This window comes from Coregonus clupeaformis, chromosome 15 (assembly GCF_020615455.1).
Source record: "Coregonus clupeaformis isolate EN_2021a chromosome 15, ASM2061545v1, whole genome shotgun sequence".
In the NCBI taxonomy this organism is placed as follows: domain Eukaryota; kingdom Metazoa; phylum Chordata; class Actinopteri; order Salmoniformes; family Salmonidae; genus Coregonus; species Coregonus clupeaformis.
This window is the reverse complement of record NC_059206.1, coordinates 12,730,093-12,745,890: the sequence shown is the minus strand read 5'-3', so window position 1 is coordinate 12,745,890 and position 15,798 is coordinate 12,730,093. Positions and strand designations below refer to the sequence as shown.

General features: G+C 44.1%; 1 protein-coding gene across 1 annotated transcript in view; it reads right to left on the bottom strand.

Annotated features, from left to right (window-relative positions):
- Positions 1–15,234, bottom strand: part of LOC121583632 (YTH domain-containing protein 1) — a 57,291-nt gene extending 42,057 nt beyond the window's left edge. The window contains exons 1-4 of the mRNA XM_041899786.2: positions 14,841–15,234; positions 7,292–7,393; positions 5,949–6,277; positions 4,047–4,419 (exon numbers count right to left, since the gene is read on the bottom strand). Of these exons, the coding sequence (XP_041755720.2) occupies positions 4,047–4,419; positions 5,949–6,277; positions 7,292–7,393; positions 14,841–14,868 (832 nt within the window). The 5' untranslated portion in view covers positions 14,869–15,234. The remainder of the gene's footprint in view (positions 1–4,046; positions 4,420–5,948; positions 6,278–7,291; positions 7,394–14,840) is intronic.
- Positions 15,235–15,798: the final 564 nt, after the last annotated feature.

Here is a 15,798-nt window from a genome sequence, read left to right as displayed (position 1 = left end):
AGTCAAAGCTATTCGCTGCTCTGGCACCCCAATGGTGGAACAAGCTCCCTCACGACGCCAGGACAGCGGAGTCGCTCAACACCTTCTGGAGACACTTGAAACCCTACCTCTTTAAGGAATACCTGGAATAGTATAAAAGTAATCCTTCTTCCCCGCATAAAAAATAAATAAAGTGGTTGTCCCACTGGCTATCATAAGTTGAATGCACCAATTTGTAAGTCGCTCTGGATAAGAGCGTCTGCTAAATGACGTAAATGTAAAGTGTTCCACTCCGTATCCACACTCCGTATCCACACTCCGTATCCACACTCCGTATCCACACTCCGTATCCACACTCCGTATCCACACTCCGTATCCACACTCCGTATCCACACTCCGTATCCACACTCCGTATCCACACGGTACCACACTCCGTATCCACTTAGTGAAATTATAAAGACAAGCAGTAGGACTAGGTTTTAATCTTCATAGTCTAGACAGATTGACTATGTTTAACCTATGGTCTGACCTTGTGTACCACTCAGTAACATGGCTCTGTATGGTCCACTGAAAAAATACCCAACACTGGTTGTCATCAAGCTGTCCCGTCAAAAATAAGCTTCAAACTGTAACCAGTGCCTGCAACCTGGTTCAGGTTATCAGTCAACCTACCAGGGTAGTTACAAACAGCACAGGAATGAAATCCACATGTATTGATCACATCTTCACTAATGCTGCAGAAATTAGCTCTAAAGCAGTATCCATCGGATGTAGTGATCATAATGTAGTAGCCATATCTAGGAAAACCAAAGCTCCAAAGACTGGACCTAAAATAGTGTGTAAGCGATCATACAAGAGGTTTTGCAATGATTACTATGTCGAAGATGTGAAGAATGTGTGTTGGTGTGATGTGTGTAATTAGGAACAACCTGAAGCCGCACTTGAAGCATTTATTAAAACTGCTTCTTCCGGTTACTGATGGGCATGCGCCCATTAAGAAACTGACTGTTAGAACTGTCGAATCTCCGTGGATAGATGATGAATTGAAAAACTATGGCTGAGAGGGATGAGGCAATGGGAATAGCAAATAAGTCTGACAACACAACACACCGGCAAACATCCAGTAAATCGAGAAATCACGTAACTAAACAAAATAAGCTGCTCTATGGAACAAAGATGAAAGGTAAAGAGAGATAGTAAAATGTTCTGGAGTTTTTTCCCAAATGAAATTCCAGGCAAAAAACACAAACTCTGCACCATCCTTCACTGAGGCAGATGGCTTGTTCATAACAAAACCCTTTGATATTGCCAACCACTTTAATCACTTTTCTGTTGACAAGGTTAAGGGACAGAGTGTGCCATCAGGCCTGGAGGGAGGCAAAGGTCAGTCTGCTGCCCAAGAATAGCAGAGCACCCTTTAAAAATGGTTCAAACAGCCCGTTACCAGTGCTTAGCAAACTTTGGGAAAACAAATTGTGTTTGACCAAATAAAGTTATTTGACAGAAAACTAAGTAACAGACTTGCAGCATGATTATGGAGAAGGGCACTCAACATGCTCGGCACTGACACAAATGACTGATGATTGAAAGAAATTGATAGTAAGAAGACTGTGGGAGCTGTTTTGTTCGACTTCAGTGCAGCTTTTGATATCATTGATCATAACCTATTGCTGAAAAAAACTTGTGTTCTATTAGATGGGTTTCGTTAAATGGAAGCCTCTTACTGCAAATTCAGTTAAGTGTGATGTACTGCAGAGCAGCTGGCTGTCATCGTTTTCTGTGTTTACTAATGACCTTCCACTGACCTTGAATAAAGCCTGTGTGTCTATGTACTCAACAGTATACCGGTCGGCTACGACAGTCAAATAACTAACTGATAGAGAGCGCAGAGCGCCAGTCAGTACCTTTGGTCATGTAGTGTATCTAGGCATCTGGATTAACGAGAAGCTATGTTTCAGAAAGCATGTTGATGAGTTAGTTAAGAATTAAAATGGGCTTCCTTTATAGGAATAGTCCATGCCTTTCATTAAATAACAGAAAACAAAATCATTCAGTTGACATTCATACCGGTTATAGATAATGGGGATATCGTCTATATGAATACAGCTGCCACTGTATTGAAGCCAATGGGGATATCGTCTATATGAATACAGCTGCCACTGTATTGAAGCCACTGGGGATATCGTCTATATGAATGCAGCTGCTACTGTATTGAAGCCACTGGGGATATCGTCTATATGAATACAGCTGCCACTGTATTGAAGCCACTGGGGATATCGTCTATATGAATACAGCTGCCACTGTATTGAAGCCACTGGGGGATATCGTCTATATGAATACAGCTGCCACTGTATTGAAGCCAATGGGGATATCGTCTATATGAATACAGCTGCCACTGTATTGAAGCCACTGGGGATATCGTCTATATGAATACAGCTGCCACTGTATTGAAGCCACTGGGGATATCGTCTATATGAATACAGCTGCCACTGTATTGAAGCCACTGGGGATATCGTCTATATGAATACAGCTGCCACTGTATTGAAGCCACTGGGGATATCGTCTATATGAATGCAGCTGCCACTGTATTGAAGCCACTGGGGATATCGTCTATATGAATACAGCTGCCACTGTATTGAAGCCACTGGGGATATCGTCTATATGAATACAGCTGCCACTGTATTGAAGCCACTGGGGATATCGTCTATATGAATGCAGCTGCCACTGTATTGAAGCCACTGGACCCAGCTTATAACCCTACGCTTTATTACGGGCAACAGGCTTAGTACACATCATAGCTTTCTGTATCAGAAAGTAGCCTGGCCCTCTTTGAAATCTCCTAGATCGATGTTTATAAAGCCCTCCTGCATAAACTTCCGCTGTACCTTACTCCATTGTTAACTTACAGACGTACCCGGGCTGAGAGATCCCTTCGATCTCCAACGAAAATCTGCTTTTAGATTTTTTTCCACCTTACTTGTGGAATAATCTCCAAGGCTCTCTAAATTGGTGCCTCAAAAGGCTGATTGAGGACCTTTTTTACTTTTTCTATGATTGTGTTTTGCTTTTAGTGTATTGATGTGTTTATAATGATGTGTTTATAATGATGTGTTTATAATGATGTATATTGTTTGATACAGGGTCATCTGTGAAAGAGACCTTGGTCTCCGTCAAAATAAAGGTTACATAAATAAATACAGGCGCCTCCCGAGAGGCGCAGCGTCTAAGGCACTACATCGCAGGGTAGCGGCGTCACTACAGCCCGGGGTTACCGGCCGTGACTGGGAGTCCCATAGGGCGACGCACGATTGGCCCAGCGTCGACCGGGTTAGGGGAGGGTTTGGCCTGGGGGGACTCCTTGTGGCGGGCCGGGCGCCTGCAGGCTGACTTCGGTCGTCAGTTGAACGGTGTTTCCTCCGACACATTGGTGCGGCTGGCTTCCTGGTTAAGCAGGCGGGTGTTAAGAAGTGCAGCTTGGCGGGTCATGTTTGGGAGGACGCACGACTCGACCTTCGCCTCTCCCGAGCACGTTGGGGGAGTTGCAGCGATGAGACAAGATCGTAATCACGAAATTGGGGAGAAAAGGGGGTAAAAAGAATTTAAAGAATTATAAAGTAAATTTGGGACGCATTTCAAGCTCACTTCACTTCTCTCAACGTGCTTCTTATTTTCACATCCAGGCTGCAACTCATGGTGAACATTTTAACAACATATTATCAGTACAAATCGGACGGAACATGTGAAGTGTGTGTTTGAACTGGTATCCTGCTGCTGGTATTACTAACAGTGAATTAGGAAGGGGGCGGAGTCTATAGAAATAGAATCTCACCCTAGTACTGAGCTGCGTCCCAATAATCTCTCCTTGCTCCAGAAGTGTGCACTCATTCATTCACTGCTTCCCACATATGTATAAACATTGGATTGGTGTAGGCTAGAGAGCGCGTTTCCCCCATTTCATTATACCAGTAATTTCCTTCTTAATCCATGAAGGGAAGTGAACAGATGTCGGGGAATGGGATGCAACTGGGATAGTGAAAATAAATGGTGTTGAGCAGGTGTTCGTTTACCTGAGGCGTCAGACCCGGAGCCAGAGTGAACCGACTCCCCCTCAGAGAAGGACACTGACTCAGACTGGGAGTCGCTGGCTTCGCTGCGAGTGTCGTAGCCATGCGGTTCATTCACGGCTCTCTGATCCCCTTCCTCCTGCTCATACTCCTCCTCCTCCTCCTCGTCTTCCTCGTCTTCCTCTGGGCCCTTCTCTCCCTCCTCCTCTTCCTCCTCCATCCCCTCTTCTCCCTCCATGTTGGATCTGTCTCCATCGGAGGACTCGGCCGTGCTGCCTGTCTCCTGGTCCGACGCCTCCTCTTCCTCCTCCTCTTCCTCTTCCTTGGAGGAGGCGCTGACCCTGCCAACACTCTCCTCACTGGGACGCATCAGCTTCTAGACAAGACAGAACAGAAAGGCATCAGGTTCTGTAAATGGCACCCTATTCCCTATGTAGTGCACTACTTTTGGCACCCTATTCCCTATGTAGCGCACTACTTTTGGCACCCTATTCCCTATGTAGCTCACTACTTTTGGCACCCTATTCCCTATGTAGCGCACTACTTTTGGCAAAGGCCATAAGGCAGGGTTCTTCAATTCCGGTCCTGGAGGGCCGAGACACCTCTGTTTTTCATCCTCTCCTTCTAATCAGGGGCTAATTCAGACCTGGGACACCAGGTGAGTGCAATTAACTACCAGGTAGAAATGAAAAACAGAAGTGTTTCGGCCCTCCAGGACCGGAATTGAAGAACCCTGCCATAAGGCTTTGGTGAAAAGTGGACCATAGGGTTCTGGTCAAAACCAGTGTCCTATAGCAGTGTCAGCCAAATAGAAAAAGTGGCACGCCAGGGAGTTCCCACACACACCAGATGTATTTTTGCAGAACGAGCTCCATTTGTGGCGGCCTCTGGTATTCTAATGCCTTGATTCCAGCCGTAATACGCAGCTAAATGATTACTTTCACGACTTCACCTCCCAGATCGGCAAAATTAGTTGTGGTATTAAGTAGAAAGACATGACTTTACAATTAAAATGACAGAAAATGTATGAATTCAGTGTGTTAGTTGTTTTGGATATCGACTAGGCCTATATGATCACTAAGTAAGATTTAACATTAAACCGGCCTTCTCTTGAGATTAAAGTTATATTTACAGTTCCATATGAATTGCCACAATTTGTGTTGTGTTCTTCAACTGATGTATTTGATTGGCTCTGCTGCTGTGGACACCTGGGGGTGTGTCATTTTGTCATTTTGATGAACTATCCCTTTAACAGTTTGGCCTGTCAATCAAACACTGTGGGTGGGATTGTCAGGGAAGGGGGCAGGATGTTTAAGGTCACAGGGCTGGTAGGGTTTCAGACCTGTCAATCAAACACTGTGAGTGGGCCTGTCAGGGAAGGGGGCAGGATGTTTAAGGTCACAGAGCTGGTAGGGTTTCAGACCTGTCAATCAAACACTGTGGGTGGGACTGTCAGGGAAGGCAGTAGATTAGTAATTACATTTGACATTTTAGTCATTTAGCAGATGCTCTTATCCAGAGCGACTTACAGTTAGTGAGTGCATACCTTCTTTTTTTGTATTTTTCTTACTGGCCCTCTATCAACTGAGCTAGCTCCCTGCTGGCCATTCCCTCCCCTACCCTGGACGACGCTGGGCCAATTATGCGCCGCCCCATGGGTCTCCCGGTCGCGGCCGGCTACGACAGAGCCTGGATTCCAACCAGGATCTCTAGTGGCACAGCTAGCACTGCGATGCAGTGCCTTAGACCACTGCGCCACTCGGGAGGTGATCTAGTCAGAAACGAGTCGTCTACTCCTTCAATTTAGTTTATTGTGGCAAAAAACAGGTTGGTGTCCTATCAAGTAAACATGTATTCCCTGCTGAGAAACAAAATAGTAACTTGACTTAGTAAAGCTGCTCCTACCTCTGTGGTGAGCTCTGGCATGAGGGGCTTGATCCTCTGTCTGTCTGGCTCTCTCCTGCGGCCCAGGGGCTTGTCAGGCTGGGCTGCTTTGAGAGGGTCCCCCCTCTGCGCCCCACCAGCTCTCATGGAATGGGTCTTCCTGTCCTCGTAGTAATCTTCAGTCTTGTATTCGGAGGGGTGCCGTCCTCCCCTGGGGTTGACCAGCTTCTTCCCGCTGGCCCCAGCCGAGGGGGCAGATCTCTTGGTGGCCTGTCTGGTGGTGGTGTGAGCCGAGGGCCGCAGACGCTTCAGCTCGTGGTTATCCCCTCGGTCGTTCTTCCTCTTAGACCCTGGAGGAGAAAAGGTCATTTTAAATCTTCAATATTACATTTTGAAAGTGTGTCCCATGTTCCTAAACCCCTCTGGCTTGTTGTTGGACCGTCTGTCAGTCTCCCTTTGACTCCTCCCGCTGGAGCAGCATCTGTTCTGACTTTGACTCCTCCCGCTGGAGAAGCATCTGTTCTGACTTTGTGGCTGTGTTATCTAGTGGAAATCGCTCAATACCCGGTTGATCAAATTCTACACTGTTCGCTCAATTTCAGTTTGTGAGAAACAAGCGCTGAATACTGTAGGGAATAACTGTACCATCTAAAAATCGCATTTTTACAGCTGATTGAAGCTGGTGGACAAAAGCAACTGAAAATATATTTCACAGCGATTTAGATGGTACAATGAGCAAGTCAGAATAGCTTTCTCAGTTTGACACCAGACGCCGCTCCGGCAGGAGAAACCAATAGGCCAATATCACAGCCAATCACAACACTGGCGGGTAAGTTAATACTGTCAAACACCATCTTTCCACTATTAGCGCCAGATATGGACATTTTCTGAAATTACAATGCAAAAATATCCTTTGTGATCTGTGCTCCTGTTCTGTTTGGGGCTTAAATATTGAATTCGATAAAAAAAATATATATATATAAAAATAAACTTGTTTTTTTTAACATGCACCCTTATTCAGGGTGAGTTTGTGTTCTTGCAAACTATACTGAACAAAAATTTTAACAACATGTAAAGCATTAGTCCCCTGTTTCATGAGCTGACATAAAAGATCCCAGAAATGTTCCATACGCACAAAAAGCTTACTTCTCTCAAATTGTTGCCACAAATTTGTTTACATCCCTGTTAGTGAGCATTTCCCCATTGCCAAAGAAAATTCCAGCCACCTGACAGGTGTTGCAGTTATATTTTTATTCAGTGTACATCGCAAACAGGGATGACAAAGACTGGACTGCCAATGACTGGGCACTCAGGCTAGCTAATATAGGCTTTTCATCTTTTAATTACTACGCGGTTATAGGTACCTTTTTTCTGGTTGACGTGGTGTTCACTCTCCGGGTTGTAGAGCTCATCGTCCTGATCAGGGGCCTCGGTGAGGATATCGTCCAGTACGTTGAGCTCTCCCTCTGGAGGACAGAGATAGGTACAACCACAGTTAGACATAGTAGATTTCAACTAACAGAATGCAGAGTCCATTTAGGGGAAGCTACCTTTGATCAAGGCCCTTAGGGCTCTGGTCAAAACAAGTGCACTATGTAGGGAATAAGATGCCATTAGGGACGTAGCTAGCATAAGTGTTTCTAAACTCAACACTACCGTGAGAATCAGAGTTGACTGGCTGACTAGATAGAACTGACTAAACTTTATGATGGAGTTGAGCGGCGAATAGTGTGTTCGGACTGGAGCGCCGACCAGAGCCGGATTATCAAAACATAGTTCCACGGGGCTTTGGATAATGAAATCAGCATTTAAAAAAAAAATTGTGACGTCGGAGCACCAGTCCACACACACACACACTAGACAGCGCTCAACTCCATTGTAAATAGTGAAGTTGAGTTTAGTCGGCTAGTTCGAGGCATGATTCTAGTAGACAAAACAACGCCAGAAGGCTCGTTAACCCCCTGCATCCATGCCGCTAGTCTCGGATAGCTGTAGGCAGGGTGAATGAACGAGCTGCTGCAGTCACTATGGAAGCTTTCTAGAGCACACGGTTCAATTGTGCATAAGAGCATTTTTAAAACTCTGTAAAATGGTTAAACTAGTGAGAGAAATGTGATCGTGGCAAGAACGTGTGAGTGGGTAACACTATCAACCCAAATTGAAATGTTGATTTATTTGTACATATTATATTGTGCCAACAGGGACAGTATGTCTTACTACATTACACAACCTCATGCTTTGACCACATCCAATATAGGGGAATTACCCTTTGACCTCAGACTGGTGACATCACGATGGCATGAAAAACGATTGCTTAAAACAGATATCTTTGGTTTTGGTATACGCGCTGGAGTTCGCAGGCCTTAAAACCTTTTTATTTATTTATTGATTGAACGAAAAATTATGGGAGCTCTGCACAATAAAATTAAAAATATGCTGGCCATTGATTTGAGAGTCAACCTATGACTTAAATAACAGCCAACGGCGACCAAATTGAAACCAAATGCAACAATCCAAGCTGTAGCTGGCGGTCTTCTACAAGTTGTCCTCTAACCAGTGTTGTACAGTGCATTCGGAAAGTTCTCTAACCCCTTGACTTTTTCCACATTTTGTTACGTTACCGCCTTATTCTAAAATGGATTAAATTGGGTTTTTTCTCCCCTCAATCTACACACAATAACACAAAGGAAAAACAGAGAAATTTTAGCAAATATATATTATTTAAAAAAATTAAATATCCAATTTTAATAAGTATTCAGACCCTTTACTCAGTACTTTGTTGAAGCACCTTTGGCAGCGATTACAGCCTCGAGTCTCCTTGGGTATGACGCTACAAGCTTGGCACACCTGTATTTGGGGAGTTTCTCCCATTCTTCTCTGCAGATCCTCTCAAGCTCTGTCAGGTTGGATGGGGAGCGTCACTACACAGCTATTTCCAGGTCTCTCCAGAGATGTTCGATTGGTTTTCAAGTCCGGGCTCTGGCTGGGCCACTGAAGGACATTCAGAGACTTGTCCCGAAGCCACTCCTGCGTGTTGTCCTGTTGGAAGGTGAACCGTCACCCCAGTCTGAGGTCCTGAACGCTCTGGAGCAGGCTTTCATCAAGGATCTCTCTGTACTTTGCTCCGTTCATCTTTCCCTCGATCCTGACTAGTATCCCAGTCCTTGTCCATGCTTCACCGTAGGGATGGTGCCAGGTTTCCTCCAGACGTGACGATTGGCATTCAGGCCAAACAATTCAATTATGGTTTCATCAGACCAGAGAATCTTGTTTCTTATGGTCAGAGTCCTTTAGGAGCCTTTTGGCAAACTCCAAGAGGGCTATCATGTGCCTTTTACTGAGGAGTGGCTTCCTTCTTGGCCACTCTACCATAAAGGCCTGATTGGTGGAGTGCTGCAGAGATGGTTGTCCTTCTGGAAGATTCTCTCATCTCCACAGAAGAACTCTGTTGCTCTGTCAGAGTCACAATCGAGTTCTTGGTCACCTCCCTGACCAAGGCCCTTCTCCCCTGATTGCTCAGTTTGGCCGGGCGGCCAGCTCTAGGAAGAGTCTTGGTGGTTCCAAACTTCTTCCATTTAAGAATTATGGAGGCCACTGTGTTCTTGAGGACCTTTAATGCTGCAGAAATGTTTTGGTACCCTTCCCCAGATCTGTGCCTCGACACAATCCTGTCTCGGAGCTCTACGGACAATTCCTTCGACCTCATGGCTTGGGTTTGCTATGACATGCACTGTCAACTGTGGGACCTTATATAGATAGGTGTGTGCTTTTCCAAATCATGTCCAATCAATTGAATTTACCACAGGATGACTTCAATCAGGTTGTAGAAACATCTGAAGAATGATCAATGGAAACAGGATGCACCGGAGCTCAATTGAGTCTCATAGCAAAGGGTCTGAATACTTATGTAAATAATGTATCTATTTTATATCAATTGCCTGGCAAAAATATCTAAAAGCCTGTTTTCGCTTTGTTATTATGGGGTGATGTGTAGATTGATGAGGGAAAAAAGTACTTTAATCCATTTTAGAATAAGGCTGTAACGTAACAATGTGGAAAAAGTCAAGGGGTCTGAATACTTTCCGAAATGCACAGCATGTGAAATCAACTTGTGGCATCGTGTTCTCTAAATATCACTATCCCCCAATTTTTTTGTGTGCTTTTGGTTATAGATGTGGCCATAAGCAGGGTTGGAGTGTAACGGATTACATGTATAGCGCCTTCAGAAAGTATTCATACCCCTCTACTTTTCCCACGTTTTGTTTTGTTACAGCCTGACTTTAAAATGGATTACATTGATGAGACTAAAATTGAGCTTTTTGGCCATCAAGGTAAACGCTATGTCTGGCGCAAATCCAACACCTCTCATCACCCCGAGAACACCATCCCCACAGTGAAGCATGGTGGTGGCAGCATCATGCTGTGGGGATGTTTTTCCATCGGCAAGGGACTGGTCAGAATTGAAGGAATGATGGATGGTGCTAAATACAGGGAAATTCTTGAGGGAAACCTGTTTCAGTCTTCCAGAGATTTGAGACTGGGACGGAGGTTCCCCTTCCAGCAGGACAATGACCCTAAACATACATTTACATTTCTTGGAATTCCAATTGAGAATCTGTGGTATGACTTAAAGATTTCTGCTGGTGTACAGCACCCATCCAACTTGAAGGAGCTGGAGCAGTTTTGCCTTGAAGAATGGGCAAAAATCCCAGTGGCTAGATGTGCCAAGCTGCAAAAGGTGAATAGCTATGCAAGTTCTGTTGTCTTATTTCTTGTTTGTTTCACACACAAAAAAAATATTTGGCATCTTCAAAGTGGTAGGCATGTTGTGGAAATCAAATGCCAAGGGGTTGAAAACTTTCGCGAGCCACCTAATTATTCGCGGATTCCATGTTTTCTTTTGTACTGTTAGTTTGAACAGGACGGCCCGAAACCCCCCACTCGTTCTATTGATTTCAACACAATATCGATATGAGTGATTGACAAATAAGTGTTGCGCTTCTTACTCTGTTTTGGCGACCCCCATATCAAAACGTATCATTTGAAAATGTAGCCAATTGTAGGGCGATATGGCCAAAAAAAAATCCCCTTGATTTTTCAGGAGATTCCATGTTTTTATTTTATTTTTTATGTTCTCTCTAAATAAGCTTTGTTGTACAATTAAAAAGGTCAAATACACTTAATTCCAAACAGTCACCAATAATCTAATGAATTCAGGGCTTGTGATATTATACTTAGGCTAAATATAAGCCTTCCACAACCATAAGACCCACTTATAATTTAATTAAAATAGTTCAACCTTTTTTTTGCAATAATCACAGGCTGTCAAGTCATTCTATGAAAATTCCCCTTTTGTTACAAATTTACCCAGAACCATGCACAATGCACATTCACTAAATGACTAACTTCTTGTAGCAGCAAATTAACACAGGTCTCATAAACTATCTCTAAAGGACAAGCCCACATGCTAGTGATTAGCCAGCTAATCTTTATACACTATATATACACACAAAGGTATGTGGACACCCCTTCAAATTAATGGATTCGCCCATTTAAGCTACAACCGTTGCTGACGGGTGTATAAAATCAAAAACACAGCCATGCAATCTCCATAGACAAACGTTGGCCTTTACGAAGAGCTCAGTGACTTTCAACGTGGCGCCGTCATAGGATGCCACCTTTCCAATAAGTCAGTCCGACAGATTTATGCCCTGCTAGAGCTGCCCCCGGTCAACTGGAAGTGCTGTTATCGTGTGGAAACATCTAGGAGCAACCAGAGGCTCAGCTTCACCATCTGTCAGTCCGACGGACGAATCTGGGGTTTGGCGGATGCCTGGAGAACGCTACCTGCCCGAATGCATAGTGCCAACTGTAGAGTTGTGGAGGACGGATAATGCTCTGGGGCTGTTTTTCATGGTTCGGGCTAGGCCCCTTAGTTCCAGTGAAGGGAAATAACGCTACAGCATACAAATGACATTCTAGACGATTCTGTTCTTCCAACTATGTGGCAACAGTTTGGGGAAGGCTCCTTCCTGTTTCAGCATGGCAATGACCCCGTGCACAAAGCGAGGTCCACACAAAAATGGTTTGTCGAGATCGGTGTGGAAGAACTTGACTGGCCTGCACAGAGCCCTGACCTCAACCCCACCGAACACCTTTGGGATTAAATGGAACGCCCGACTGCGAGCCAAGGCCTAATCGCCCAACATCAGTGCACGACCTCACTAATGCTCTTGTGGCTGAATGGAAGCAAGTCCCTGCAGCAATGATCCAACATCTAGTGGAAAGCCTTCCCAGAAGAGTGGAGGCTGTTATAGCAGCAAAGGGGGGACCAACTCCATATGAATGCCCATGATTTTGGAATGAGATGTTGGACGATCAGGTGTCCACATACCTTTAATCATGTAGTGTAGGTCCATGATCTTTTCTACATACTTTATATCTGGTTTTAGTCATTTAAGTTAAAGCATTTTTCCATTCCGGAAATGTATATATATTTTTTTAAAACATTGGACTTAGGTGTCTTGACAGGCGTTAGCCTAGTTTGAGGACCCGAATAGCGCATGTTTGCTGTGAGTGTGATACACGACGACTAACGAAAACACGTGCCAATTTAATTCCACTAAATTATGCAAATTACCCTAAATGGATTTTCGGTGCCCAACCGTTAACATCCACAATGTGTAGGTAGCCAATTTTATGTTTTCAATACATCATGAACTGTTTCTGCATATTGATTAAGAGACTTCAAAACAGCGTTTAGACATTCCTAAAACAGTCCTAATGTTGGGGGAAAAACTGCGTTGCGTTGTCACCCAGTCACATGTTTATTTTTCAAGCTATAGCGCTCAATATTGTACTGCAAATTATAGCACACAATATTTTAAACGAGTAGGATTTAAAGGACCATAGAGTTTAGTCTGCTTTGTGTTCTTTTTTGCTAATCTGGTACGCAGCAGCATGGAGCGATTCTTAAATAAAAACAATACTCCATTCAAAAGGTGCAAAGGAGTCAATATCCTCCTAAACTAAACGCAACATGTAAAGTGTTGATCCCATGTTTCATGAGCTGAAATAGAAGATCCCAGAAAATGACCATATGCACAAAAAGCATATCTCTCATTTTGTGCAAAAATGTGTTTAGATCCCTGTTAGTGAGCATTTCTCTGATTAAAAACGGCATGATCATGACACAGGTGCACCTTGTGCTGGGGACAATAAAAGGCCACTAAAATATGGTTTTTTTTCTCACACAATGCCACAGATGTCTCATGTTTTGAGGGAGCGTGCAATTGGCATGCTGACTGCAGGAATCTCCACCAGAGCTGTTGCCAGATAATTTAATGTTCATTTCTCTACCATAAGCCGCCTCCAACGTCGTTTTAGAGAATTTGGCAGTAAGTCCAACAGGCCTCACAACCACAGACCACGTTTAACCACAACAGCCCAGGACCTCCACATCCGGCTTCTTCATCATCAGTGACCAGCTACCCGGACAGCTGATGAAACTGTGGAGTATTTCTGTCTGTAATAAGCCCTTTTGTGGGGGGAAACTCACTCCGATTGGCTCGGCCTGGCTCACCAGTGGGTGGACCTAGCTCCCAAATGGATGGGCCTTTGCCCTCCCACGCCCATCCATGGCTGAGCCTCTGCCCAGTCATGTGAAATCCATAGATTAGGGCCTAATTAATGTATTTCAATTGACTGATTTCCTTATATGAACTGTAACTAAGTAAAATCATTGAAATTGTTCCATGTTGCGTTTATATTTTTGTTCAGTATAGATTTAATGGTGGAAAATCCTTACTTTCTTTGCGAAACATCTGTTTCCACCACTAAAGCTACTTCCTGATGTTGCACCCTGCGTTCTGCCAGTGGTTAACAGACTGCTGAAACATGATTGGTTGAACGCGATACGCCACATCCGGGACTAGCATTCCTAGGCATTAGCCATTTTAGCATTGCGGTAGAAAATGGTTTCTTAAAGAAAGCACACATTTTCCCAGTTTTTGCCCGCCCTCTCGCCATAAAATATTGTTAAGGAGGAACTCGACGCCTTTGCAGCCTGAATGGATAATGTACGTACCGGTACACGGGGGATAACAGTAGAATTTCGCATCACACGCAATAACATCTGCTCAATATGTGTATGCGACCAATAACATTTTTATTTATTTATTGCCAGCTGCATACAATGCGTGTGGATAGTAAGATGAAAACGACTCAATATTGCCATCTGCCGGAATATTAATATAAATTAATCTTTCATCACATTTCCAATAGTATTCTACTTAATTGGGTTGTAGTAATCTACTACAAAACTGCTGAATGAGTCGAATAACGTGATGTGATTTATTTTTGGTGATCTACCAGAAATCATGAAAAGGGGTTTGATTTGCCTACTAGAGCCAGGGAAGGGGTGCACCACTCGGGTACTCGAGTTCAGTTGCACAATTCTGCTTGATTTCGTTAGCTAGCTAATGCGACATGATACTAGCTGTTAACCGTCGCTGTAGATAACGTTAGTTGACTAACTAAACGTTAACTAATACCTGAATAGTTAACTACCTATGGATGGCCAGAGAGGGTATTAATTTGGCTGTACTTTTAGAAATCGTTACTAGCTAGTTAGCTACCTAGCTAGATAACTTAGCGAGTAGCCAACAATTATGACGATGTCGTTAGCTACTGTAACTAACTAGCAAGACGTGGTAACGTTAACCTAGCTAATGAGTTAACTAACTGGCTGTGTCCAAATTAGTTTGATCAAGTTTAAATTAACCATTCTGAAAGTAAATTGTGAGTAACTGGACTATTATCAACGATGGCGTGTTAGCTGAATTGACAAAGGAATAGGGACAATGGTTAGCAAGTTGCTAGCTAGCCAACGTTACTGCGACGAACGCTTCGTACCTTTCTCGTCTCGTCTGTCGACCGCCATCTTCCGCCCCTTTCCGCAAACCTTTAGAGGACTCGTTTTGCCTCCTCTCACGGTTGCCCTATACCTAACTACGCAAAAATGTGGTAAATTGATGGTCCCCCCTCAATGTTTACTGGAAGTAGGTCTCATCGTAGCTGCTGAAATGGCGGATCAACTGCATCCCTCCTGCTGCAAAGGGTCGTTACCACAGCCACAAAGTCTTCAACCCCGCCTATTTCTACACTTTATCATCTTTCAAATGTGATTTGAAACCTAACATTAACCACAGCGTTAACCACACTGCTAACCTTAATTCAAGACAAAAAAAAGCAGATTTTTGTGTTCATTAATTTTTACGATGTCGTCAACTTTGAAGCTGTGCTATCTAGTGGACCGCTGCAAAGCATTTACCCACAATTCCGCGGGCTGGGTGGTCAGCAAACTGCTTCCACAGATTACCCATTAGATCAGAGAGGAAGAGAGGCCCAACTCGGCGGAAAGTCGGTCTCCCTCCATCAGGTGGCGTTTTTTCGCCCACCAAGCAAGGAAGGAGTTTTTGAATGGAGATCAATGTGTGTCGATATGGGATTATATGGGAGTGGTCTCGAGATGGTTTATGCATATTCATGAAATGAGGCTAGTCGCATACGTCTCTCTCCATTGAATACAGGTACAACCCTCATCGAATATTCAAAAATGATTACAATAATGAGATGGCATCTGCCATCAGATTTGCCACCAATGCTCCTTATAGGACACATCACTGCACTCTATACTCCTCTGTAAACTGGTCATCTCTGTATACCCGTTGCAAGACCCACTGGTTGATGCTTATTTATAAAACCCTCTTAGGCCTCACTCCCCCCATCTGAGATACCTACTGCAGCCCTCATCCTCCACATACAACACCCGTTCTGCCAGTCACATTCTGTTACAGGTCCCCAAAGCACA